General features: G+C 38.1%; 2 protein-coding genes across 6 annotated transcripts; both read right to left on the bottom strand.

Annotated features, from left to right (window-relative positions):
• Positions 1–27: 27 nt before the first annotated feature.
• On the bottom strand, positions 28–10,959 carry LOC108267750 (uncharacterized). 4 transcript variants are annotated; one of them, XM_053681759.1, is made up of 13 exons: positions 8,651–10,959; positions 5,196–5,286; positions 4,877–4,950; positions 4,660–4,692; positions 4,116–4,157; positions 2,627–2,671; positions 2,442–2,477; positions 2,319–2,363; positions 2,180–2,230; positions 1,856–1,900; positions 1,742–1,771; positions 1,547–1,618; positions 28–1,338 (listed from the first exon to the last, which is right to left on the bottom strand). In XM_053681759.1, exons 1-13 carry the CDS (start codon positions 8,661–8,663, stop codon positions 818–820), a joined length of 1,098 nt encoding a protein of 365 aa, XP_053537734.1. In that variant the 5' UTR covers positions 8,664–10,959; the 3' UTR covers positions 28–817. The 4 variants fall into 4 exon arrangements, with proteins under 4 accessions (XP_053537734.1, XP_017327624.1, XP_017327634.1 ...); XM_017472135.3 differs by lacking the exon at positions 8,651–10,959 and having other exon boundaries at positions 5,196–5,577; XM_017472145.3 differs by lacking the exon at positions 8,651–10,959 and having other exon boundaries at positions 4,116–4,154; positions 5,196–5,577.
• Positions 10,960–11,791: 832 nt separating this feature from the next.
• On the bottom strand, positions 11,792–26,079 carry csnk2a1 (casein kinase 2, alpha 1 polypeptide). 2 transcript variants are annotated; one of them, XM_017472104.3, is made up of 15 exons: positions 25,920–26,079; positions 24,595–24,692; positions 24,099–24,177; positions 21,000–21,128; positions 20,450–20,561; positions 20,192–20,293; positions 19,878–19,928; positions 19,434–19,493; positions 19,124–19,207; positions 18,882–18,992; positions 18,662–18,763; positions 16,628–16,728; positions 16,355–16,503; positions 12,625–12,714; positions 11,792–12,301 (listed from the first exon to the last, which is right to left on the bottom strand). In XM_017472104.3, exons 4-15 carry the CDS (start codon positions 21,098–21,100, stop codon positions 12,180–12,182), a joined length of 1,185 nt encoding a protein of 394 aa, XP_017327593.1. In that variant the 5' UTR covers positions 21,101–21,128; positions 24,099–24,177; positions 24,595–24,692; positions 25,920–26,079; the 3' UTR covers positions 11,792–12,179. The 2 variants fall into 2 exon arrangements, with proteins under 2 accessions (XP_017327593.1, XP_017327612.1); XM_017472123.3 differs by lacking the exon at positions 25,920–26,079 and adding an exon at positions 25,665–25,750.
• Positions 26,080–27,992: the final 1,913 nt, after the last annotated feature.

The raw sequence follows: 27,992 nt of genomic DNA, 5'->3' as shown, positions 1-27,992 counted from the left end.
GATTAACAATAACTAGGCATATTTACATTTTAAAATCAGACCAATCTTTAATCAGATATTTGAGGTACTTGTGGCACCAACAAAGACATCAAGACTACAACAACAAACAACAAATACTAAAAACAACTTCTGAATTGGCGCATTATCATAAAAGAACAGGCCTTCAGGGAAACAAGTGTGTGCTCATTTACTTATTGGTGTACATGTAATGAGTTACATGTTTTTATAGGGTTTTTTTTTTTCACCACTGGGTTATTTTGATTGTCATGTAGTCCAGCCTCTTAACATGAAAGTTTCCTCTTTTACTCGAGTATCACTGTGTTAGGAATGATAACCATGCAGCACAGCTGCAAGTACATTTCACAATCTCTACAAGTGAGAATCTGCTGTAAATCTTCTCTAACACGTTGACATCTCTGTCATGATTACAAGATGGTGAAAGACTCTCTGAGGTCTATTAGAGCAGATGAAGCCTGCAGCAGATGAGACGAGCTACGTAATTTATGGCCCCAAGGAGACATGGGCAAGCCAGCTGTACCTGGAAGGCCTGCGTGATGCCGGTTTGCTGTTGGATGACCCAAGGACAACATCTGATGATCAAAAAGTTGCAGCCACCATGAGGGTTGTCTGACTAACAAGTTAGCGGGGGGTCTGGCTAAGTATTCGGACACACTCCTCATTATGTCTGCAGAGAGAGTTGTCAGGGATAGATGAAAGAATAAGACAACACAATCATAGGAACAATTTGGACAATTTTTAACAGTTGCAATTCACATTTTGGAAAATAATAACGCAAACAGTTATACGATGTAAATCCTCACAGGGTTTGAGCAGGAATTCTCTCATTGCTGTTGTCTCTACCTAAAAGCTCACTATTCACCCTTTCTGCACTATCTGTGTACAGCTGCTCACTCTGAGTTTTTGGTGTACTCAGTCTCTTTCTAGAAGCACACAATTTCTTTGGTTGGCGCTCATAATTTGTGATTCCCTCTTCACTCTGTGGATCTACACCTGCACCACGTACACTAGTGTTCTCCTCATCTGGATATCCCATCATCCAGCTGGACATATCCACACACTCCTGACTCTGATCAATAATATTCTGGCTATCATTCAGTGGGGTTGAGTCACTGTTTTCTCTCATCTTGGTCTTCTCTTTTCTGTTACTTCCTTTAGCCTGGGATTGGTCAGGTACATAACTGTTCATTTTAATGGCCTCAGTGATTTGAGTCACTCTGTGTCCTCTCTCAAGGTCCATCCTCCTTTTCCACTCTTGGTCTCTCACGGAATCCCAAGGTCCATACATCTCCTGGCTGCTCCTGTTCTCTGTTAATGGAACTTACAATACAAAAAATGTATTCATATATACATGTAATGATGCAGTGATATTAGGAAGTAAATAAAGTGATGATTAAATCAATGTAATGATAGTAGTCTTTGTATTACTCTGAAATCAATGGAGACATAATACGAGAGCCAGTGATGTTATATTAAGGCTGAATGAGAGTCCTGAAAACTGGCATTTAAAATATTATTTAAAATATACCTTGTGTTTTGCTGGGTTGCTTCTCTATCTTAACATATTTGTCCATGTATGTCCTTTCTGCACTTTTACTGTCTGCAGCAAGAGGGAGCCACAAATGTATTTTAAATGACAAAATGTGTCATATTTATTTGTTAATTTCATATCATTAATGTGTGTGTGGAGTCAATGTATTATATTACTGACAACATGCCTTACCAGCAGAATCGTGGTCTAATCCTGAGGTTTCTGTGACATAAAGCAAATAACCGAGACATTTTTATATTAATCACTCTTCAAATATGAACTACGCAGAAAAAAAATATGGCATACCAGGTAGTTTGTTTCTTTTCTTTGAACTTCGTTGGTCATAATCCTCTGAAACAAAATGTGCTTGTAATATCACGTAACATAGCTCAATTCTTTAATAATTGTCTTTTAATATAAAAGTATGTGATTTTAGGCCATATTATTGTATATTATGGTCTTAGAGATAATATAATGAACTGATCAGGTCAGATCAAGATATCTGAATTCATAATTTAACGAATACCAAAATACATGCATCTATTTCATGAATGTAACAAAAGCTCATGCATCTATTTATTATTAATGCAGGGATTTGATATCAATTTAATCACTATCAATTTAATTTACCTGTTCGATCATCAGATTTGCTGTTCTCTTGAGATTTTTCATCAGCAGTGTCTGAGAAGACAGAGACCGGAAGAGTGGTGTATTTAATTCCATGTTTATATAATACATTAATTACTATGAATTATCTTCTATAACTGACCTGGATATTCCAGTGAATCAGTCTCTGGAGTCAAACTAAATAATTCTAATGAGTAAATTCAATGATTACTAGGAATTCAACTAAAAAACAATATTTAGTCTGGACATAATGGCACAAACCCACCAGAAGGGTTATCCATTGGAGTGGACATTGAGCACACTGTAAAAAATGAGATCATTTAAAGGTTGAACACATTGCACATTGTTCATTGAAACATCAAACCTAATAAAATTTAGCATCTCTGAGTTTGGACTGTATATTTTATTCCTCTGCATGGCTTCAACCCACTCCACTGCCTTGACACTCACCTGCTATTGGGTCTGGAAGACCAACAGCATTTGATGGATCTGAGACTAAACAACAGAAGCAGAACAATTCAATGACAAACATTACAAAATGCGTGATTTGTAAACATTTCAAACATACACCATATGTCAAGGAGCATCAGAATGAATGACCGTCTAAACCAGAGGTGTCAAACATACAGCTTATGTGTCTGAATCAGCCCAATAAAGGTTGTAATCTGACTGACCATATGAATTTAGACGCCGTGGTCTGACATAAAATCATTTTGTGGACTGTAACTGAATTAGAAGTATCTGTTATTCCTTTAGGAGGAAAAACAGAGCAATAAACTCAGGGCCATAACCTCAATTAACTGACAAAATGTATTGTTTTCCAAAACAAACTTAAAGGGATAGTTCACCTAATAATGAAAATTCTGTCATCAAGTACTGACCTTCACTAACCCATAAGACTTTCGTTCATCTTCACAACATAAAAATGAAAACATTCTTAATGAAACCTGGGAGATTTCTGTTCCTCCATTTACAGTCCATGTTACCAAAACATTCAAGCTCGAAAAAGTTCATAAAGGCATCATAAATGTAAACCATATGACTCCAGTGGTTTATTCCCAATTGTATGAGGTGGTACAAATGCTGTGTGCGCACAAAAAAACTAACTTTTTTCACAAAATATCTTCACTTCCACATACTCTAGATCTCCAGCGCGCGTTCACGAGAGAACCACAACACGCGTGTGATGTGTTTTTGTCAGCACTCGAGTCCACTGGAGTCACATGGATGACTTATACAACACCTTTATGAACTTTTTAGAGTTTGAAAGCTTTGATTACACGGACTGTAAACAGAGGGATAGATGTCTCCCAGGTTTCATTAAAAATGTGTTCATTTGTGTTCCAAAGATGAACAAAAGTTTGGAAAATGGGTTTGGAATGACATGAGGGTGAGTAATTGATAACAATTGTCATTATTGGTTGAACTAGTGGGTTTCACAGCAGTGGAGGTACAATCACAACTTCTACATTTTTTATTTGTAAATATTTTTGCAAACTGTATTCACTTCCCTCACTTAAATATTATTTGTCTAGACATGACACATAAGGTCAGGGGTTCAAGCTCCAGCACTGCCAGGCTGCCACTGTTGGGCCCTTGAGCAAGGCCCTTAACCCCCTCTGCTCCAGGGCGCTGTATCATGGTTGACCCTGCACTCTGAACTCAGCTTCCTCACATGCTGGGGTATGTGAAGAAAAGAATTTCATTGTGCATATGTATATGTGACCAATAAAGACTCATTATCATTATATTGTTCCACTAACTGAATTCTTTGGTCCAGCCTAAGAGTAATGTGTCTTGTTATTATTTATGATTCTCACCCCTGGTCGTAACAGTTTAACATGAAAATTGTATGAGAAGCCATTGTTGTATACCATGTATTATATATAAACTATACACTCAGTTTTGATCTGAAGAATTTTGCATTAGATTTACATACCACTTACAACCGCTGGCTCAGGGCTGTTCCTATCAAAGGCTTCTGGAAAGAGATGAGAGTACTATGGCACATATACATACAACCTACCATATACATACACACACATACATACATACACAAACATACATACATACATATACACATACATACACACACACATATACATATACATATATATATACATATACATATATATATATATACATATACATATATATATATATATATATATATATATATATATATATATATATATATATATACACACATATACATATATATATATATATATACACATATACATATATATATATATATATATATATATATATATATATATATTATATATATATATATATATATATACACACACACACACACACATACACACATACATATATATACATATATACATATATATATATATATATATATATATATATATATATAAAATCAACACACCATTATTAGAAATTTTAAAAAATGTACTGAAGCATGTACAAAGAAAAATGTACGTTTAAAAATAAGAGAGAGAGATACCTACCATTTAAAAAGTTTAGAAAGTCTTTGTTCTGGCCTATACACAATTAAATTGTCTCATGAGTACATTATTTACCAACAACAGTGGCCAAAAAAAACAATCAAAACAGGATCTAGGCATTGTCAGCATATAAACTGATAAATTGATGCTATAATGCAGGAAGTGTACTGAATCAAACATAAGTGAAGTATTTCAGACTGAGGAGGACAATAATGATTACCTTTCATAACTGCTGAAGACACAACTGTTATAAACACCAGCATCAACAGAACAAGCCTGACACAAGAGCCAGATCTAAACCAGAGAGAGAGAGACACAGAGAGAACTATGACATAGTAAACTTGAATAAACTTAATATAGCATGATTCCACTTAGTTAAGATTAATGCTATAAACACTGATCTAACACTGTGATATAAACGCATTTTTTACACACACACACACACACACACACACACACACACACACACACACACACACACAGAGAGTATATGAAAAATATATAAAGCAGAAGAAAGAACATGTGGTTTTATCACTCACAGTCTCATCTTGAATACTAGTATCCACAAAGAGGTAATCATCAGAACTCGTCCTTCCCGGATGCTTTTATGCCTGAGCAGATCACTGAGCTCTAAGCAGCAATGAATAGACAATGTGGCCATAGATGGCCTGCTCTGAAATGAGGCATTCATTCACTGGCAATTTACTATTTTTGTTTAGAACAAGAAAAAAAGTTTGATCAAGGAGTTAGTGTTAACCACACAAGGGAAGGGGCCCCACTTGTAGCAACACATTGGAAAAAGTCTACAAATGTTATTATACTATTTTAATAAAAGCTATTATTATGGGTAACTATTCAGTAGTATTTATTACTTGTATAACACATACACTTAAAACAGATTTCAATATAAATATCATTACTAGCATTATTTATTATAATATATATATATATATATATATAAAATCATGTTTTGCACCTAATTATAGTGCTGGGTGGGATTCTCCATAAAAAATGTTTGACACCCAGACAGGAAACCAACCCTACAGATGGGATTAATCAATCTAATTTTAATATAACTGTTTTTTCACCCCCTGGTGTAATAAAATACCAAAGGAAAGGTCGGGATCATTTGATCTCTGGCCAGATTCAACCACCAGAACCGGAGAACCCCGGGGACAAAAGCTTGCATTCAGTCTAGTTTAAATGGTATTGTATTAGATGTGGGGTCTGATGCATGGGAACACTCGCCCTGTAGCACTTCCTGCCTGTGTGGAAAATGTTATGCTTTTTTGTTGCAGGACTTAGAAACAAAGAGAGCACACAAATTAGGCAACAAGGAGGTGTGTAAATTCATGCATTTGTTAGTATTTTATTACCCACTGAATATGCATCTAAACGTTTCACTAGAAAATAAAACAATGGTGTATAAAATTTGTTAATGGTCCTATTATAAATAAACTATTATCAATGGTAGACTTAAACAGAGATCGGCATAACTTCTAATTTAAATGATCAAAAGCCTTCTACTTCTACACTTTCAATACACTAACCGGTCATAATCCATTAGTTAGCATTTTTAATGGATGACTAGTTTGAGTGCAAAAAAATTGCTCACCCTTGAAACTAAATGAAAATTACAGAAATAATTTTATTACACAAGATATTTAGTGTGTTAAGTTCCACTGATGGTGCTTCTTTATCAAAAGTAACAAGTCAAATCAAATGGTCCATGTTACAATGATAACAGCAAAAAAAATACAAAAAAAATGCTTTCTAATGAATTGGATGCCCAAGCCTTTTCCTTTATAAATGCCTCCAACCCCTTTTGTAACTTCCGAGCAGGACATAGTCAGTTGTTATATTTCAAGATATCTTACACGGTTTTCTTCAGAGCAGGTTTAGAGACTGAGATAATCATGGGAAAACACTGACCTCTTGCTTTTATTTCTGGGGTTTTATATTTAAACCTTTAAGTGGAGTTAATATATATTTTGCACTATTGATATGCTGAATTTTAACTTAACTTCTTTTAAATTCTCTTACAGAAAAAAATAAGGCATGTTTCTTCCCCCCCAAACAAAATGAAAAACTTCTACTCTGGTGACTTGTAATAATAACTTTTTAGCAAACTTAGTTTATATGTATTTTTCCCCAGACGGAATTTAAGGACCCCTTTGACAGATTGAAATCATTCTAATGGCTGACACAAGTTTGTGACAGACTTGAAAAGGAAATATGGTGAGCACATGACACACCACACTGTTGCCAAACTTATTAACAAATTGAAAAAGACTGGAAGTGTTGCAGACCAACCAAGAAGTGGACATCCACAAACATCCACTGATGTAGGCACAACCAACGTGGTGCTGCCAAACATAGTCCCCTATTTATGGAGACCTTTGGGACACCCTGTAGAAAATATTCCATTCAACCGACCTAATATTCACACATTATAAATATAGTGGCATGTGTCCATTTAGCCATTAGGTGGCAGCCGAGGACAATGAAGAGAGGTTCTTTGGATGGTCGTGTGTTTTTTTTTTTTCTTCATTAAAATGAAAAAGATTTTGATTGGATAGTTTTAACTATAAGGAGGCATTATAATAATCTCCTCTTCACAGTTTACACTATTATGTGACACATACTGCAGCTATAATGAATGTCTGTGGCCAAACAAACTCACAAGGAATAATTCTTATAATAAAACAGGATATTTGTATTCTCCACCCAGTATAAAATATTCATGTGGTCAATTAAACCAATTCCCAGGAATAAGAGTGAAACAGATTTTTCTTACAGTTTGCAGTGATCCCAAATTTCCCATCTGCTGTAACATAATGAGGTTAGATCTAATGTGCAGGAAACACTGATTAGATAAAGTTAATATGTAGCTGGTATCTGCAAAACCAGAAACAGGCATGACATGACTGCTCACCTGATCAACAGAAATTGAGTCATGATACCAGCAATGAGCCCTGTTTGATCACACATCTAAATCAAGCTCTGTGTGCTGAATTGCTTGATAATTGTTATTACAACTAGTACGTGTCAGGTAAACTCGGATAAACCTTTTAGCAACTGAAATACTAGACAAATCATGATCGTAGTAATATAAGGTTATAATATGGTGTCTATAATAAAGTATCTCATTAATTCATTCTAGATAGAGGCTTATAATACTAAGGTTATGAAATGACATTTTTTCCTCACTTCTATTCTTTTTTTAACCCTCTTTGTAGACAAGACTCAAGAACAAATTTAAATGCTCTTGCTTTTAAAATCCCTTGCAAACCCTGGAGTTCAATTTCACCCCTCCTAACCACCAGAGGCAGAGAGAATCATGGATGTATACTTTCTTGTGCCTGTGCACACTTGTTGAGACCTTCCAACAAAATCACAAAGTGACGCATGATGCAGTGTTTTCAATAAATACTATTGTCATACTGCCATCTTTCTCTTTGTTCTTCTTGCCTAGGATTAACAGTGTAAAAGCAGGTCCGAAAAGGCTCTGGAAAGGAGATCATGGGTTTCAGAATCATGAACAAGCATGGCCATGTGGCACCTTTAGGTCACTACAGCCTGGTCCCACATTCTAAAACCCAGAAAGGCTGTCAGTGTCACTAGACAGGGAGTGTCATTCCCTTAGATGTCTGAGCACCCCCATTCATCCTGTGGGTCGTGAACCCCATGCTTCAATGTACTTTCTTGTTCTGAAGCAGAACACAAGCTTCCATCGGTTCTAAATTTAAGAGGGCTGAATTGGTCCTTGAAAAGCCCTTCCCTACGTTACTGGTTTACATTGGTGGATCTTTGCGATTCGTATTTCCATGTTCTCATCAGTCCAGAACACACATGCTTTTGAAGTTTGTTTTCAAAGACCAGGCATTTCCATTAAGATCTACCCTTTGGCCTATCCCTAGCATTATGGATGTTTTCGAGATGTATGCAGACAGATACAGCTATATTTGAATAACAAATACATTAGTGCACTCACCAATCAGATTCATCCTGGCCGCTGTTTTCAGTCCAGTTCATGCTGTGGATACAAGGATTGCTGATGGCAGCCACAGCTGTAGTTTCCTTGGGTCTGGTGGAATTAAGGAAATTTCAGAAATGGGTTATCAGCCTAGACAAGCAAAGACATGACTTCATCTCGGAGAAAAGGCACAGGTTCTAGCTTAATAGCGGCGTGAGGCAATCCTAACAAAAGGGGTCCACGCTGGCAGCAGTGTCCCATCTGAGAGACCATGGACGCCGCACTCACTGGCTGGGGGCAGTGTGGCTCCTCAGTGTGAGAACAAAACACATCGACTACTTAGAATTGAGGGCAGTCCATATGACCCTAAATTTTGACCAGTTCTGAGAGGTAATCATGTGCTAGTCTGCTTAGAGATATGAATAATCATGGTGGCATGTCATGTGGCTCTTTTTGCAGGTGGGCCCACCCATGGTTAGACGCACGACACACCTATTAGACTGTACAAAAGTCACAGGGAATTGGACATATTTGGCAAGGTACATGTGCACCTTTTCACCAATGTCACATCAACTAACTACAGATTGTGATTGGTGACACTAGACAGCCCACTTGGACTGGCTGCATTGGCTCCCAATTGACTCAGACATATTCCGTATTTCTTCCCATAATACAAGGCATACTTTTGCTTGTGGTCAGAATGTCCATGCAGGTTCCTCCCCCAAGCAGGCCTGCTTTTACAAAAGGGCGGAAAGATTCAACACCAATGGGATTTTGGCCCCTCAGGATGAAGCACAGACTGAGGACTCTGACCTTACAGTCCAGGAAAAAGGCCCTTTTAAGCCCTTTCTACACTAAAAGGTACATATCACTGGGGGCTCATAACTGTATTACTACCTTTCTGAAAAGGATAGGGACCCTATCAGTGTGAATTTGTGAACAGCCCAGCATGGGATCTCTCCCTTGTGCTTAAGTCCCCTAAGATCCTTCCTTCAAGCTTAGGCAAGATGTAACTGAAATTTTTTCTAAAAAGAGCCTTTTTGCTACTGATCAGATTGATCATGTAATCAAACCTGCAGAGTGCCCAGTGGTACTACTAGACCCAGTGACAGCCATAGACCAACTGTTTGTATGTCATGACACTGGACTCCCTTGTCTTAACAGTGCTGGCATTGAAGGATCCAGGGAACACTGGCTATAAACAAACAATCCATTCACTTTGTTGAATGGTCTTGGTATGCGAGCACACAGGAGAAAGAAGCTCCCCCTTGATTCAGAGAATTACATGTATCTATGCCCATCACAGTGCATCATTGTAAAATGTAAAATGCATAACCCACAGTATGGTCAGTAAAATTTCCTCATTTAAAGCTTATATTAATGCTAACTAATATTTCATTGCCATCATATTACAAAAACATTCTCCTCCCAACAATCTGGCATATACAGGGTAAAACAGTTCATTATCCATCATCAAGACAAATATCACAAACATTTGTTTTCTTTTAAACAGATTTAATAATGCATTTATGAATCGCTCTTTATCTTGCACATTCCACTTACCCAACCTAACGACATGCCTGGGCTTGTGCATCACACGGTCATGATGTAGTTGAAATCATGACTTAACTCCCAGCTGTTACAGCCAAACTACATCAGTTTCTCACAAATTAGTGCTAGCAGAAGGTACCAACAGCTGTGTGTTCTCATGAGTATAAAGCACATTTAAACACTGGCACACATCTGTTAGTAAATGTATCATTTGACTACCAATACTGACCATCAGATTATTATTAGCATAATCACAAATTTTGTTTATCCCACAATATGTTTAAGTCTGTGCTCTAGGTCACATTGTGCAGGATATGCTGTTTTGTTTTTTTTATTATGAGCACACATGGCAAAATATAGCACACATTATTTTTTGGAGTGTTTCTGACTACAAACCACAGAAAAACCTTGTGTGCACTTCTCCAGTGTAACTATCATGGTTAGTATTAGAACTGGCACCACTGAGATCTGGTATAAATAGGCTCAAGAAGTGTTCCAACTAATCCAGCCTCTGCGACAAACATTTCAATTTGCTTTAAAAACCAGGAGTAATTTTTATTTTAAAAATTCATGTTTATCATAAAAAAAAGTCATGCTTATCATAATAAGGGCTTGGTAAAAATCCTTGTAACCCATCTGCACCATTTTCTTTTCTGAACAATGCACCTTACATAAATGAGCTTAAAAATAGCACAAAGTTTTGAGATTTAATTTACAATACACAATGCTACTTTAATAGATTTGAACTATCCATACTTAATACAGACAGTGGATGTTTTCAATCTCTTCACACCTTTAACAAGCACGTCACCAAGAAACACGATCCGCCTGTCTAAGCAAACATTTTGGGGAAAATTGGAAACAATTGAAAAACTTAATGCCTTTTCAGTCTCTTCAGTCAGCCATATTAGAGTAAAAACAACATGCATTGCTAAAGAGATATTTAGCCTCTTTTAATTGTTTTAATCATGGAGTTGAGAGACATTTCACTGGATAAGTAATCAAGGAGGGGAAAAAAAATTTACAAAATTCTTCATGGTATTAAACAAATGAGTCAAAAGCTTCATTTAAAATAAAAATAAAAAAAGACAATCAGTTCTGTGAGTAACACACATTGGCATACTATTGAATCTGTGGTACTCAGCATTGGCCACTTGTCCTAAAAGTAACTACTGAGTATCTATTAAGTCCACAGCCAAATCCAATCAACCTGCTATCAAATCCCCATCTAATTAATAAAGTAACATGTAACAACAGCATTTACATACTGATCAGTAAAATATGTATACACACTGACTGAACACACACCGCCAGTCATGTCTGTTTTAGCAGTTTTGATTGAATTTGGCTCCCAGTCCAAGAATGTAAAAGTCCACATGAACAGCACAACTGAAGCTCCAGCATGGTACAGCAGAACGGGTGCAACCATGAACCCAGCGAACACCGAACACGAGTCTGCATTCCACTCGAGTTTGTAATCAAGTTTCACAGTGTAATAACACCCAAAGGTGAAGAAATAAAAATGTTGTGTTGTCCCCACCCCACAAAAGCACAACCAAATGGGAACATTGTCAAAGAACTGGTATTCAAAAACAAGAATACTTGAGGGACATATAAAATAAATTTTATTTTCCTTCTTCAGCTCTACATGTGTATTTGTGTTTCGAGACAGCCACGGTGAGAAGAGAGAAAACGCACCTGCATGCCTATCTTAGCTTTCCCAGGCAGGTGCTAAAACATAATGTGAGTCCATATCCCTACAGAATGGAACTGAAGAGGAGAGGAAAAAGGGTAACTTTGTATTAGTTCTGTGTTACTTTTCAACATAATAACAACAAAAGTCGATGGCTGTCACTGTCCACACTGCCAACAGAACAAATAGAGGAGAGAGGGTAGAGAGGATACGTGAAAGGGGGGGGGGGAGAGAGAGAGAGAGAGAGAGAGAGAGAGAGAGAGAGAGAGAGAGAGAGAGAGAGAGAGAGAGAGAGAGAGAGGTTTAAGGTTGGGCTCCCGTGGCGGCAGGTACTTGTGTAGCCAGCGTGTTGGGGGCAGAGATGACAGGAGAGCCAGCTGCAATGCTGCCTATGGGCTGTGTGCTGGCTGTCATTGAGGTGATGCCTGCAGGAAAATGACAGAGCTGTCACATGCATCGACTCTAATGTTCTCACATTAGATTTGGGGCATTTCTACAGTTAATTGCAGTACTTGCTGAAGCCAAACTTAGTCAGGGAACCATCTGCCACCTTCAGGATACACTGACCAAGTTTCAAAGACATGCACTGCTTTTGCCTTTTATATAAAAATACTGTTTTGTTTATTCTGTTGCTGTAAATGTACAAAGCATACATCTTGAAATGGCCAATACAGGTTATTTCCACAAAACATTTTAATCAGTACTTCCAGAAACCCTGAATGTTTTTTTTTTGTTTTGTTTTTTTTACCTGCCATCATGCTAGAGGAGCTGACTGGAGTGGAGCTAGCAGCCATTCCAGTAGCAGCAGCTCCTCTACCCTGGTCCTTCACAATGGGGTCTGAAAAAACACAAGCATACATGTGTAAGACCAACAATTGTCATAACAGTGAAAAAAAATTATAATCCAAGAAGGGGAGAAGAGTTGGTGAGGATATTCTGTGTAATATATCAGTACAGTGCTGTGAATAGATATTTGCCCCAGATTTCTTCTAAAACTATTTAGTATGATATATACACACACAAACAGATCTTCAAACAAAATACAACATAAAACTAAGGCCATCTGAGTAAAAACGCAATATAGTTATTGTTGAAGCAAAAAAGTTATCCAACGCTCATCACCAATGTGAAAAACTAATTGCCCCCTTAAACAAATTCTGTTTGTGCCACCTTTAGCAGCAATAACTGTAACCAAACACTTCAGATAACTGGAGATCAGTCTTTTACTTACTTCTAGGACTAGGATTTACTCCCATGTTTTGGATCATTGTCTTGTTGCATAATCCAGTTGCACTCGAGTTTCAACTTGTGGACTGAAGACCAGACATTCTCTTTTAGGATTTTCTGGTAGAGAGCAGAATTCATGTTTCCCTCAATTTCAGCAAGTTGCCCAGGCCCTGAAGCAGCAAATCATCCGCACCAATCACACTTCCACCACCATGCTTGACCATAGGTATGATGATGTTTTTGTGGAATTCTGTGTTTGGTTTACGCCAGATGTAACGGGACCCTTGTCTTCCAAACAGTTCCACTTTCAACTCATCATGCCACAGAACATTCTCCGAAAAGGTTTGAGGATCATCAAGGTGTGTTTTGGCAAAATTCAGACGAGTCTTAATGTTCTTCTGGGTTAGCAGTGGTTTTCACCTCACCACTCTTCCATAGAGGGTGTTTTTGCCCAGTGTCTTTCTGATAGTGGAGTCATGAACAGTGACCTTTACTGATGCAAGAGAGGCCTGTAGTTCCTTTGATGTTGTCTTTCGTTCTCTTGTAACTTCCTGCATGAGTCGTTGCTGTGCTCTTGGAGGACTTTTGGAAGGTCGGCCACTTCTGGGAAGGTTCACTATTATGCTGAATTTTTCCATTTGGAAATATATTTTCTCACTGTGGTTCTTTGGAGTCCCTGAGCCTTTGAAATAGCTTTGTAACCCTTTCCGGACTAATGTATTTCAATCACATTCTTCCTCATTTCTGGAATTTCTTTCAATTTTGGCACAATGTGTTACTGGGTAAGACCTTTAAACCAACTTCATGCAGTCGAAAAAGTTTATTTTTTAAGTGTTGATTTGATTGAACAGGGTTTGCAGTAATCAGGCCTGGTTGCGTCTAGTCCAGCTGAACCCCATTATGAACGCAGTTTCATAAATTTTGGGATTTCGTAACTATGGGGGCAAATACATTTCCACACAAGTCCAGTTGGTATTAGATATCTTTTTTGCTCAGGTTTGGAAAAAAAATTTTGCTCAGGTTACCTTTTTCTTACATTTTGTAAATTTCTGAAACAATTTAGTAGGTTGTCTTACCCTTGTGTAAACTGGAACTAACTCGCTCATTTATTCATCTTTAGTAACTGCACTATCCTGTCATTTAAATTAGCAATTTGTTTGTATTTTTGGAAACACTCTAAAGTCTGTAAACAGGTAGCTGCTGGGGATTTACATTTGCAGGAAACGGTCAGAAGCTGTGTATCCACAACATCTAAATTAGGAAAATATTTAACAGAACCCACAAGTTTAGAGGTAAAATTAAAATATGGCTTTTGAATGTGAAATACTCATTACACCAAGCACTGTGCTGTCCGGGGTTCACAAGGACAGCTCAGACAAAAATACACCTCGACATTGATTTCAGTCAAAATGCATGAAACCTACACACCCACCATGATCCATTTTAAAAGTTGAACTTTTGATAAAGTGTACTGTTACATAACTGTGCATCAACCATCAGCTGGGAGAAGGCTTCAGTTATGCATGTCAATTCTGAGCAAGATGTGGGAGAAACAGCTCACATCCAGAGCTGTTCAATTCAGCAGTAAAAGCACACAGTGAGCCTGGTCTTGGCACAGTCATTGCGTGCAGAGGAGCGCACACACACACCCCACCTGAAGGAAGCAGCCTACGAGCCCATCTTGATAAAAGGCTGACAGATAGCTGATAAACGTTTTTTTTTTTTTGCAATATTCTTGCTATAAATTTGCACTGTAGTATATAACAAATGAGCAAAAATATAAAGACAGTCCAGACAGCACTGCAGTAATTCTACTACACACCAAAGGCCTGTGGCTCTGAACATTTTTTTTTCTTTCATGAAGACACCTACAATCTGCAGCCAAAATAGAGGTCATTAGAGAATAAACAAGTTTTTTTCGTTTTGAATATTTATCTACAAGGTTTAGCAACTTCAACGGCAAGGTTCATTTTTAATTGTCATATTGAAAGAAAAGCAGCAACCACCGGATATTTTTGCTAACCAGCAGCCATGTTTGAAAGTTTCCCAGTCAAAATTATTTCTGCCCACAAACAACCCTTTGGCATCAATAGAAGTACAATAAAATCAATAAAGTTTGTCCATCTGCCCATCTATCTAGTCTTGTGTTTGTCCAAATTTCCAAATTAGTGTCTGTCAGTTTCATTACCAGTCAGTTTGAGGGATCAGGACATCTCCATGGTTATCACACGTTTGAGAAATTAAACAGACCATTCATTCAGGAGCACTGTAGTGTTCACGACCTTGTAGCTGCAGACTTCAGTTGCTTCTCAGGTGACAGACACTAGTTTGAATTGGTCAAACACTGCCAGAAATAAGGCAGGTAGACCAGCTGTAGTTTACTTATATGCGACGCACTGGTTATTCAGGACTTTCCTGTATTTGTGGTACTTTGAATTGTGTTCCCAAATCCACCTCACAAACGAGCAACTGTGGAGCCTTTCACATGGAGTGCGATTAAGTGACGCAAATGCAAGATGCGATGACGCTCGTGAATTGAAACAATAGGATCTACGGAGCTATTCACACCATGCTTGATCAATCGCAGCGTGACAAAGTGAGGATTTTTTTTCCCTGCCCAATGTATCATTTTCCCCTGTCGCTCCATAATGAAACGGGCCGTCAAATTATACTTGAGCTTTAGATAGGTGGCGCTATAGCACAGAAAAATGTTTTGAAAACCAGTGTAAACACGGAAGAAAATTGTTCTGGAAGAGAGAAGAGAACGGATGTTGAGTTCTTGTTATCATGGGTGTCTGAGAACACCAATGAAAAAAGCGCCACAGCAACAACAAAAACAGACAAAAAAAAAGGAAGTTTTATTTCTTTTTCTGTGCTTCTTAACAGTTTGAGTTGTGGTGATACGCACCAACATCTACATGATGATTCTTCTCAGTGGTCAAAGACGATAAGCCGATCAGCTGAATAGTGGGCTGCACCACCTAATGTGCAGGCATAAAATGCATTCTCGGTCAACGCCACCTCTCATGCAAGCATGAATTAGCTGAAGGCGATTAATCTTTTTGCGTTCGGTGTGAAAGCACCGTTAGTCTGGGATTTTTTTAAAACTTATTTTTAACCTATTATCAATGAAAGACAGTGTACAATTTGAGTAAAGCTTTACAGGTTAGAGGACTTGGAGTGATTTAGAAATTATTATTGCCCTGTCAGAGGAGTGATTAGTGATGAAGTCTGACATGCTGCGAGCTTACAGAAGTAGGGGTGATCCATGGCCTCACGTGCAGTAAGGCGAGCCTGGTGGTCGTAACGCAGCAGCTTGTCCAGGAAGTCCAGAGCCTCAGTGCTCACGAGGTGCTGGTTCTCACTATGCACAAAGCGCTCCCATCGCTTACGCGAATGCCTGCTCATGAACACACAAGACTCATTAACGGGTTTCAAAAACAGTATAAAACCATCATTATGCTCACTTTTTGGAGCACAGATAGGCATATATATATTTTTTTTCATTTCATGCTCACACTTACCTTCCCAAAATGTCATTAAAGCGTGGGTCCAGTTCAATGTTGTATTTGTCGATGTAGTCATACAGGTCTTCTGTGCCTAAGACCTTTGCAATCCGTACAAGCTGTTTAAGGCAAAGTGTGAAAGTTAAATATGAGCAGTACATAAAAATCAGTGAAGCATACTGTAGTCCATGATATTCCACAGCCTAAATGAACAACAAAATCAAATGGCACCACTAGAAACAAAAATATGCCATTTGTTCTCAAACCTTGTGTATCAGCTGATGATGATCCACTATTCTTTTTTTTTTTTTTAAACTAACTACCTTTAAAATAAATGACTGGTGAATTACCATACTCAAACACTCCCCTGGTACAACAATATGCACTATAATAGCAGACAGGAAGAATGATTATTTAGATGCAGACTTGGACAAATCATAAATTCATTAGCTTGCCCATCAGGCAACTGAGCTCAAATGTGCTGCCCAGTACCAGGTTTGATTTTCTGGATATTTACTTAGCTAATGTACTGCAATAACGTATGGCAAGCTAGTTAGGCTAGTTAAGTGCTTTTAGAGAGATTAATGGAAACAAATAAGTACATGAGTTCCTGGGGAGGGGATGACTGTGTACCCATAGTCCTTATCCTTCTAAAGAATTTTCTGTAACAGTGCATCGTGCTCGACAAGAAGTCAGCAAGTTACCGGCCAACGTTTCGGCTCTGTGCTGTGGTGTTCTCTCCTGGCATAATGCAGAACAGATAGCATTTCAACAACTGCATGGTCCTGTAGGTTCATTCTCTACAACATCAAGAGAATCAGACCCTATCTCACCGAACAGGCTACACAGCTACTAGTCCAGGCTCGTGTCATCTGAAAACTGGACTACTGCAATGCACTACTCTCGGGCCTCCCAGCCAACTCCATCAAACCCCTTCAAATGATACAGAATGCAGCAGACTGCCTTGTCTTCACCCAGGCCAAAAGGACCCATGTCACACCCCTCTTCATCTCCCTCCACTAGCTTCCTGTAGCTGTCCGCATCAAATTCAAGGCCTTGATGCTCATGTACAAGATGTTGTCTGGAACAGCACCCCCCTAATCTCAACACTCTCCTGAAGGCTTATGTCCCCTCACGCAATCTGCGAACGATTAATGACCGACGCTTAGTATTGCCTGCTCAGCGTGGCTCAAGATCCCTTTCCAGAACCTTCACACTAACTGTCCATCAGTGGTGGAATGAACTTCCAACCTCAATCCAGACCGCAGAATCTGTCACTACCTTCAAAAAACAGCTAAAGACCCACCTCTTCCAAGAGCACATAACTAACCCCTAAAATGCCAACCTCACAGTATCCTTTTAAAAAAAAACAAATAAATAAATAAACTTTTTTTTTTATTATTATTACTACTCTGGATCCTACACCTCTACTCTGCACACTTTGCTTTTCTAGAACTCAAAGATCTTGTATAGTAGCTCTACTTGTATTGTTTTATGCTTGATATATCTTTGCTTGCATTTCCTCATTTGTAAGTCGGTTTGGAAAAAAGCGTCTGCTAAATGAATAAGTGTAAAAGGATACTATTATATATTTCATTAGAATTATAAACCATCAAGCAGATTGTGCAGTGCAGCCAGTGGCAGGATTCAGAAGGAGTAATGCGTGTGTACGCAGTACGGTTACAACATGAAGGCACATCACAGCAGTGTATTATGTTTAAATATTTTTTTCTTCGTCTGATGATGGCGTTATCAACAGCCAACTGAACCTACTTGTCTACCAGTGCAAATAAGAATATTTACATATTTACACAAAAACAAAACAAATCACTTAGCACATGACCTTCTGTGCAGTACTTTACACTGCACTAAAAGCAATTCTGCAATATTTCAGGCTAGATTTGATACAAGATTTAGATGTTTTCCCCCTACGATATCCAATCCAGCATTCTCTGCCAATCCAGCCTGATACTAACACCAGATATCAGATCAGTCCTATCTCTATCGCTCTGTGTTTGTTTTTTCCCCTGGTTTCAAGAACAGAAGCACTACCTGGTCATAGTTGTCATGTCCATGGAAAAAAGGTTCCTTCCTGAAGATCATACTGGCCAGCATGCAACCCAAACTCCACATGTCCAAACTGTAGTCATACATCTAAAAATGATCAAAGAAACAAAATCATTAGCTGAAAATAATGATCAGTGAATGAATCCATTGTTATGCAAGGCATTTTTAAAATGACATTTAACACGGGTACAGAAAGTGTCTTTACCTGGTAGTCAACAAGCAGCTCAGGACCTTTGAAGTACCTGGAAGCGACTCGCACGTTGTACTCCTGGTTTGGATGGTAAAACTCGGCCAAACCCCAGTCTATCAGACGAAGCTTTAAGTACAAACAACAGTTATTTATTATAGAAGCAACACTAATCACTTCAAGAGGCACTGTTCTCAAATAAATTTATTAGGAGATTTTACAATATTGTGTATATGGTTAGCTAATTGAAAATGGCTTACCTTTCTGTGCTCATGGTCTATCATGACATTGTGTGGTTTGACATCCCTGTGCATAATTCCCATGCTGTGACAGTAGTCTAGAGCCTAATGAAAATAAAGACACAGACATAGCAGATGACTTCAGTTAGAACCCAGGACAGCCATTAAAGCAGGTCCACTTTATTAAAATCCTCAGTAAAACTTTAACCACCATTTGGGGGGGGGGGGGGGGGGGGGGGGGTTCTAACATATGTCAAAAATCTGAAAGATCTCAGCATGCTGTCAGTATGTAAATGCTTTTAAAATATCTGGCTACAAAGAAATATCTTACCTTCAGAATTTCATACATGTAGAAGCGGATGTCATAATCTGATAATGTTTGATACAATTGCTGTATGAGACAGAAAAAAAATTCAACATTACTCAAGGACTGATTATGGAGCGAGTTTTAACTGCTTCAAGAAACTAAGGATGTTTACAATTTGAAATCACACACTATGAAGTCAAGTCTTCAAACGATAAAGTTACTAATGATTACTTGCATTGAAATCAAAAGCTATTTACCAAAGACGAAAGCAACCAGAGCTGTCTCGAATTAACTAAAGTGTCAGATTTTATTCAGGACCATTTCACTGAGTCTTGCATGTCAGGACATAAGACATTGAGTGTAACTGCCACAACAAAAACCCTGTTGAAATGCTCCCATCAAGCCACGTCAAACGATCACTAAATATCATCTTCCCAACCCCACCCCCTCCAGCTGCCATGAACTTACCTTGAAATCTGTGTTGTTTACATGCTCAAAAACAAGAGCTGGTGTCCGAGACTGTAGGGAAACAATTAGACTTTAATGTTGTAAAATGTGCACCTTTACTTACACACACACCAATGTGAACAGGGACTATCCAAACTCAGGTGTCAGACTTCACTCAAGCTAAGCTGAATTTAACCAGCGAGACCAATTGCAAATAGAAATGTCAACATAATGTACACTCCTTCCATTAAACACTGATTATTTTCGATCTGCCAGCAAAGAAATAATCATTAGTGAGTATGAATCATGATAAGTCAGCACACACACACACTCACCACAGGATCCTTGACGATATCTAAAAGAGTTATGATATTGGGGCCTCCTCTTAGGTTCTCAAGAATTTTTATTTCTCGCTTGATTTTCTTCTTTTTCACGGGCTGTTTTAACACCCCACACACACACACACACACACACACACACACACACACACACACACACAATGCGACAAAAGCTACAGTCAAGTAATAATAGACATTTCAACACTTATTCACAACTTGCATTTGAACATCAACATACAAACACAGAAAAAGTACCTTCAGTATTTTCACCACGACTTTCTCATTGTTTGTAATGTTTATGGCTTCAAACACTTCACTGTACTTTCCTCGCCCCAGCTTTCGCACAAGCTGGTAGTCATCCTGATTTCTGAAGCACAAAAACAGCAGAGAAAAAATGTTTAGAACTTGCAATCACTCCACAACAGACAAAATTCAAGGACATGTCCATATTTTTGAATATCTTTTTATTCAAATCCTTTTAGAAATGTGAATAATATATTAGGCATGCGAGTATCATTGAACAATAATCATGAGCTGGATGCTAAATAAGGTTGCACGCGCGGTGTGTGTGGTCGCCTGCATGTTGCATTTTTGCTGTTTGCACTGCATCATTACACACTCAACAGTACACCAATAACTTCAGAATTAAATACAATGGAAAGTTAAGAAATAGCAAATATTCTTATAACTTTATTGGCCAAACAACTTCCATTCACCATAATTAGAATACCACAGGCACAAAGTGCATTTTCATCAGTCTATCTATGGGGCATTTAAATATTATTGCATGGAGACTTGTACTCACCCCCACTCTACCACATGGGACTCATAATCCCAGTACTCTCTTGGTCTCTGTGTGTTTACATCAGGGTAAACTCGAGAGCGGCTTGAGACAGGACCAGACATATTCTACTCGGGATACTCCCAGAAACACCTGGGAAACAGGAAAAAGAAGCAGATACAGGACAGCTGCTGTGCAATGTCAACCAAAACACTAGCGACAACAGTAGAAGGTTAATTAATCAGGGTATCAACAGATATCAGCACTTCAAATGTAATACTTTTTAATACCATATTCAAGACATTTCCAAAAAATTAAGACCTGCACATCACTTCAATCAGCTACACAATACATCAGAGATAATGGATTGAGTTCATGCACATACATCCATTTCTGGGTTTAAGTAAACTACAGCAGCATAAGCGTCTAGAGGGGTACGTGGGAAAGTAGAGCAAATACCATTTTAGCATTACCATTTGATCCAACAGTGAAAGAAAAAAAAATCCAGTATTTCCTTTCCAAGAGAGGAAAAAAAAACTAGAGAGAGATGAATTACGGCTGCCAGAAAAGAAAAAGATGTCAAATTTACCATCACTCTCTCAGCAGCTGTATTAGAATCCCCCTCGCAGCAGTGTTTACCAGTATTTTTTTTTTTGTAATTTAATGGCAGGGTAATGTAACAAGTAGTTATAAAATGTACAGAAATATTTGTAATGAAGAAAATATACAACATGTATATCGGCCGATATGATAACCGATTATTCAGAGTGATCTCGGCCAATACCGATAATTTTGCCTTTTAGGTCTTCTTTTAAATTAATAATTATTAATTTCAAAGAATTATGAAAGAAATGCAAATAAAAACTCTCCATTTCAACAAGTTGTTTCACAGTGACTGGTCTCAAACAGAAAAAACACATTACTCACATTAACATTAACACATGAACTACATTCTGAAGATGAAAGTAAGATTCTTTAACTTACTGAATGTTATTAATTCATATTAACATTGACTGAATTCTAAAAAACCTCCTGATAGTCTCACATTCACTCACCACAAACAAAAGCATTTCCACTTCATCACTGAACTTCAAACTGGTAATATATAATATCAATTTTATATTATTAACATTAATTGGATATGAAATATATTACTCTACAAATATATTTTTCTGTGCAATATATACTTTTTTTTTAATCAACTCATCTTCATTTAAATCTTTCAGCAGTGTACTGGCCTTTTAATTCAGCGCTAGGTTGAGCGGGCAGCGGGGGGGGGGGGGGGCGTGGATTGACTCGACGCTGAAACTTCTGCGTCAGAAAATTTACTTCCAGTGTAAAATTTTAGCGCTGCAGATATTACAGACATTACAAACTGCAATTTTTTCATCAAACCACACAAGCGACATCTTTACACACAGCACAAAATCGATGCGTTTTCCCGCCAGCTTTTGATTGTCAGGATATAATCGGCCCTGATCATCAGATGTTTTTAAACTATCGGCTGATAGCAGGGAAAAATAGCCTTTATCCGCCGATACCGATTATCGGCCGATATATCGGTGCATCTCTAATAATAAATTTTTATTATGGGGTACAAAGAGTAACATAACAATAGTCATATTTCTGACTTAATTCACTTATGCGTTACACCTTGTGGCTTGTATTTTGGCAGAAACCGCAGGAAGACCTCCGTTTAGTTTTAAACAGTTTTTAAATTCACTTCTCATTAGCAATCAGGTGAAATGCTGTAAACCTCTGCGCACAAGAATGTTTGAGATTACATTAACATAAAACTAGGAGTGTGACAATACACTTAGCTCATGAGATGAGACGATGCCCGATATTGGGTTCACGAGAACGAGACGATATTTTTAAAAATCTATGACTGGAAAACTAGTATTTTATTCGACTGAAAGTCACAAAATGCAAAACAATGCAGGTGCATTTTGAAATGTATCTTGTAACGAATATCACTTGAGTTCTACTTAGAGTATGAATTATCATATGCAGTAAAAGACAGAACAATATGCAAGCACTGTAAAAGGTTTTGCCACAAACTCAACTGACTCTCCTGTATGATTTCACGTGAGTCTCTTCAGACCTTATAACAGTGCATGAACTACGCATAAGCAAACTTCTAATTGAAGCGGTGTGCGTGACCTTCAAACTGAACTTTTCTCCACAGATTGAGCATAAAAAAAAAAGTATAAATAACAAAAACAAACACTATTTTTCTTATCTTTTTTTTTTTTTTTTTTTTTTTTTTTTTTAAAGCGCAAACAAAAAGTGCCACCATAATCAAAGTAGTGCTTTCAAAATGCTGCCACACAAATGATTTAAAAGTGGCGGGGGCATCGTCTATGCTAATTTCAGCCTCACACTCCATCATGCTGATATCGCGAGACAGCTTTTCACCTCGACGAGAAATATCGTCACATTTTAATATCACGAGATCTCGTCACACCTCTATGTAAAACCGAAGTGAATCTGGCACGTGTTGTGTCTAAATGCACGTTATAAGCGACTAAAACTAACAGCACAGACAGAGATAAAGTTCGTGCAGAGTGGCATTTACTGTGAACCGAGCTGCTCTAACACCGCACAGACTCCGAGTGCAACAGAGTCACACGGTTTTACGACTTCAGTTCGGCTGCATTTTTAAGACTTTTAAAACGTGGATTTAAGATATTTTAATGCTAATTAAAGACCTATTTTTACATTAAGGAATTTAAGACATTTTAAGGATCCATGGACACCTCGATTATGATGACTAGGCACAGAGACTCTACACTGTAAATACTTGCCAATATAAAATTTGAGAGGATTTAATTAAGGCAGTAGATTGCATCCTGCAAGGCTGAAATGAGCACACAGAAACAATCCTATTAAATAAACTTAATGAAAAAACCTGGGGAGCTTTTAAATAGTGAATTCTACTGAACAGAAATGCAAAAATCTAACATGGTTTAGAGCAAGCTTAATGAGAAACACAAGACCAGACTCCCTGGCTTGAATTTTACTTGTCCCTTCAGAGTGGATTAACTCCCTAAACACTGCAGGAAACGAAATCGCGCTTCGTTAAAATCTCCTACTAGAATCCTTTTCGCTTAAAAATTTTACCTTGGAGGTTTCCTCCAAGCAGTAGATGAGGGGTGGAGCTGATGAAAGCAGATGTGGTTGCTTTATGGAGGAGCATAAGCTGCAAGGAAAAGAAGCAATGGTTTTAAAACATCAACATTACTATATGAATAGCTGTACACTGAAGAACTGTCATTTTAAAGCTTTGCTCTTTAAACTAGGATTTTAAAAAGACACACACACAAAAAAATAATCACCTAACTAGACCATGAACCGATTATATAAAGGTCTACTACAACCTTTAAAAGAACCTTGTAACCATAAAAAAGGAGCACGTAATGAGATTCAAATAAACGTTATAATTCATTTGCATTTTTAAATACGGCCCCCTCAACACCTTTTGTAAAAATAGCTGAAGCGGTAAAGCTGACATATCAATTATCGAGCGCACTATTAAGGCACTTTTCCCTCTAAAGTTGTGCTAAAGCTTTTACTGAGGCTTTCTCCAGGTTCATGACAGAGGTGTAGACTCACTCACCTGGTTGTAGCTGCTATGAGAGGACATCCAGCATCTTATTCAGGAGGCACAGCACTCCAAAATGTCATTCCTCAGGGCTTTCGGAACACTGAAACGCTCTGCGCAACACACACACACAAAAGTGTTAAGCAATGCAGTGATGTACGAGGCCTGTTTATTAACAAGTCAGAGATTTTGCTCAGTGAAGCCTTTATTGCTCTGATACTCGCAGTAATAACTGACACAACACAGCTAGTTACACAGCTAGCAGTCCAGTGGGTTCAAGAGACTTTTATTACTAGTTATAGTCTCTAGTCATTTCATAGCTTGGTATAATTTTGTCTTGTGGTCAATATGCATATCTCTATCTATCTCTCTCTCTCTCTCTCTCTCTCTCTCTCTCTCTCTCTCTCTCTCTCTCTCTCTCTCTCTCACACACACACACACACACACAGGCCTAGCTGTACATATCTGCTAACCAGCCATGCTAGCTCTTAGACTCGGAGCAGAAGCGTTCAAATTCATTATCTTGCTACTTAACACTAAAAGTTTATTGAACAGAGCCAACAACCTACACGACTATTATAAAGCATAACCAGTCGTCCTAATACAGAACTAGTTTAGTGTTGGAGGTCTATAGATAGACCGTGGAGAGGGTATACAGCTAGCTAGCTAGAGAGTTAGTTAGCTAACACCAGCATTATGTTGGCGTTAACGTTTGCCACGCCTAAAATATATAGCCTGGTAGCTACCGCTCCATCCAAGTGCCTTGGCTTTAAACTCTAGGTTATATATATATATATATATATATATATATATATATATATATATATATATATATATATATATATATATATTTCTATAAGTATTTTAACAGCGTGTCAAACGAGGTTGTAGCTAAGAGATCAAATAGCTAGCGTTAGGTTAGTTATCTATCGCTAGCTAGCGAGGCACGCCACATCAAAGCCGGGTGGGTGATAGAGGATAGTTAGCAAGCAAACAAGCGACAAAATATTACACCAAAGACCACACTGGGTTATAAAAACTCTTTAGAATAAATGCCCCCCAAAATGCACGCTTAATTATCTAACCAGTCAGACGGATACGGACGAAAAAACAATGCTGCTCAACCCATTAGGAGGACAGGAATAAACAACACTAAACTGCAGCTAGTTAAGCTAAGCTAGATAACTTTCCCACCGATAATTAGCAAGGTTTTAAGCTCTCGGCAAGGAGAGGTATTAGCTTTTCAAAATGCGACAGATTACAATGATGTGTGTATTTTAGGACGGGGGAAATAAGGCAGTTTATGGATCACTAGGTTGAAAAATTCTGTGTTATATTACCTCTCGGGGTCTCCTAGTGGAAAATATGGCGGATCCAGCAAATCTAGAAATCGACGCTAGCAGTAGCAGCAGTCACGCTAGCTATAGCTAGACACAGAGAGAAGCGCCTCGGGGGGGACACTTCCGGTGTGGAACACAGCACCGGTTACAGTCCGGGATCCTACACCAACCACACTCACTGTTTCTTAAACATTTCCCAACACAGTACATACTCCCAACTGAAGAGGAGATCATGTGAAAATATACTCATGTGCATGTTTACTTGGGTAACAATTTACCGGGGCGATGTGTTACCCATTTCTCATGAAGCCCTGAAAACATGTGCCCAGATTGCATTTTGTTGTCATCCCATCCGACTTGTGTGCAAGCTGATCTCCATCCATTTAAGGCTGCTCTAATTAGCGCTTTCTATTTCTGATACTCGGGAGATTTACATTCGTTCACTCATCATCAGCTTTTATCCTGGTCAGGGTTGCAGTGGATCCGAAGCCAATCCTGGTAACACTGTGCAAAATGTAGGAGAATTCACACCTGGATCGGTCACCAGTCCACTGCAGGGTCTATGCACACCTATTCACACACTTACTCACACTTATATGCGATTTATCATAATTAGTCCGCCTATCTGCATGTTGTTAGATATTGGAGGAAGCCAGAGAACCCAGGGGAAACCCACACAAACATGGGGAGAATATGCAAAACTCTGCACAGACTGTAACCCTGTGGATGCTGGGGTGCTTCTCATGTCTTATTCGTGCATCCTCGTTTCCTTTCCTTGCATCTTTGCTCCACCCCCTTAGGATGCAAGGGAAGGATGCAAGGATGAGATGCGAGGAGAGAGGAACTGAAGCAGGTCGGATGGAATATCCTTGGTCTCTCGAGCGTCACTTCAAAGCGACATCAGTTAATGATGACTGTGCTCAGATGGATGACCTCATTGCACTTCAGGGATCTGCCGTTATGTTGTTGGGGCTCGGTTATTAACAACATTCTTAAAAAAGCTATATGCACTGATAGCATGTGAAATGTCTGGGTTATTCAACAATGAGTTAATGAACAATACATCATTTATCACATCTTTTGTGCAGCTTTGCATATCTAAACATGCAAGGAACAATAAATAACAACACTCATTGTAGGCATATAATTATTTTTATTATATTTCACACAAAATTCCATCACATCATCAAAGGACTTTTTGTTTGAGATTGTGGAAGATGTGAAGAATGAGCGAGGATATGAGGAAGCATCAATTTGAGTATTGAGAAGCACCCCTGTAGCTGTGAGGCAGCAAAGCTACCCACTGCTCCACCATGAGTTGAATATAAGTCTTCTGCTGATGGGTCCTGTGTAAATTGTTCTTTTAAGTAGTTTTTACATTCTTTAATCTTTGGTAACCTCTTTATCCTGGAGATATGAGCCAGCAATGCTACCTGCTGTATCACCCTAGTTCTCTTGACAGTTTTAGTATTTATGGTTACTTGTCTTCAACGATCACATATCAAGTAGTTGCTTATCAGAAAATTTCAGTGGTAATTTTTTTTGCTTTTTAGAGACAGTACTGAATGACTATAAAGAGTACAGACTGTCAGCTATGTATGGTCATCTCATGTACTATATATATATATATATATATATATATATATATATATATATATATATATATATATATATATATATATATATATATATATATATATATATATATTTGTTTGTTTTTAATATGCAGACTGTTAATTTAGAGACTGTAGTGTGTGAAAATCCCAGATCAGCAGTTTCTAAAATACTCAAACCAACTCATCGGGTACCAACATACATGCCATGATCATACTCACAGAGACCACACTTTTTCTTTATTCTGATGTTTGATATGAACATTCACCGAAGCCCTTGACCTGTATCTGCATGATTTCTTTGCACTGCGTTGCTGCCACATGATTGGCTGATTAGATAAATGCATGAATGTACAGGTGTTTCTTTTAAAGTGGACAGTGAGTGTACATTATTCACATTAAAAGTTGACATTCTAGGCTTTGTCACAGTACCAACTATGCCTGTATATAGCATGTAAAC

This window comes from Ictalurus punctatus, chromosome 1 (assembly GCF_001660625.3).
Source record: "Ictalurus punctatus breed USDA103 chromosome 1, Coco_2.0, whole genome shotgun sequence".
Taxonomy (NCBI): domain Eukaryota; kingdom Metazoa; phylum Chordata; class Actinopteri; order Siluriformes; family Ictaluridae; genus Ictalurus; species Ictalurus punctatus.
Note: the sequence above shows the minus strand (reverse complement) of the source record. Positions and strands in the feature narration are given on the sequence as shown.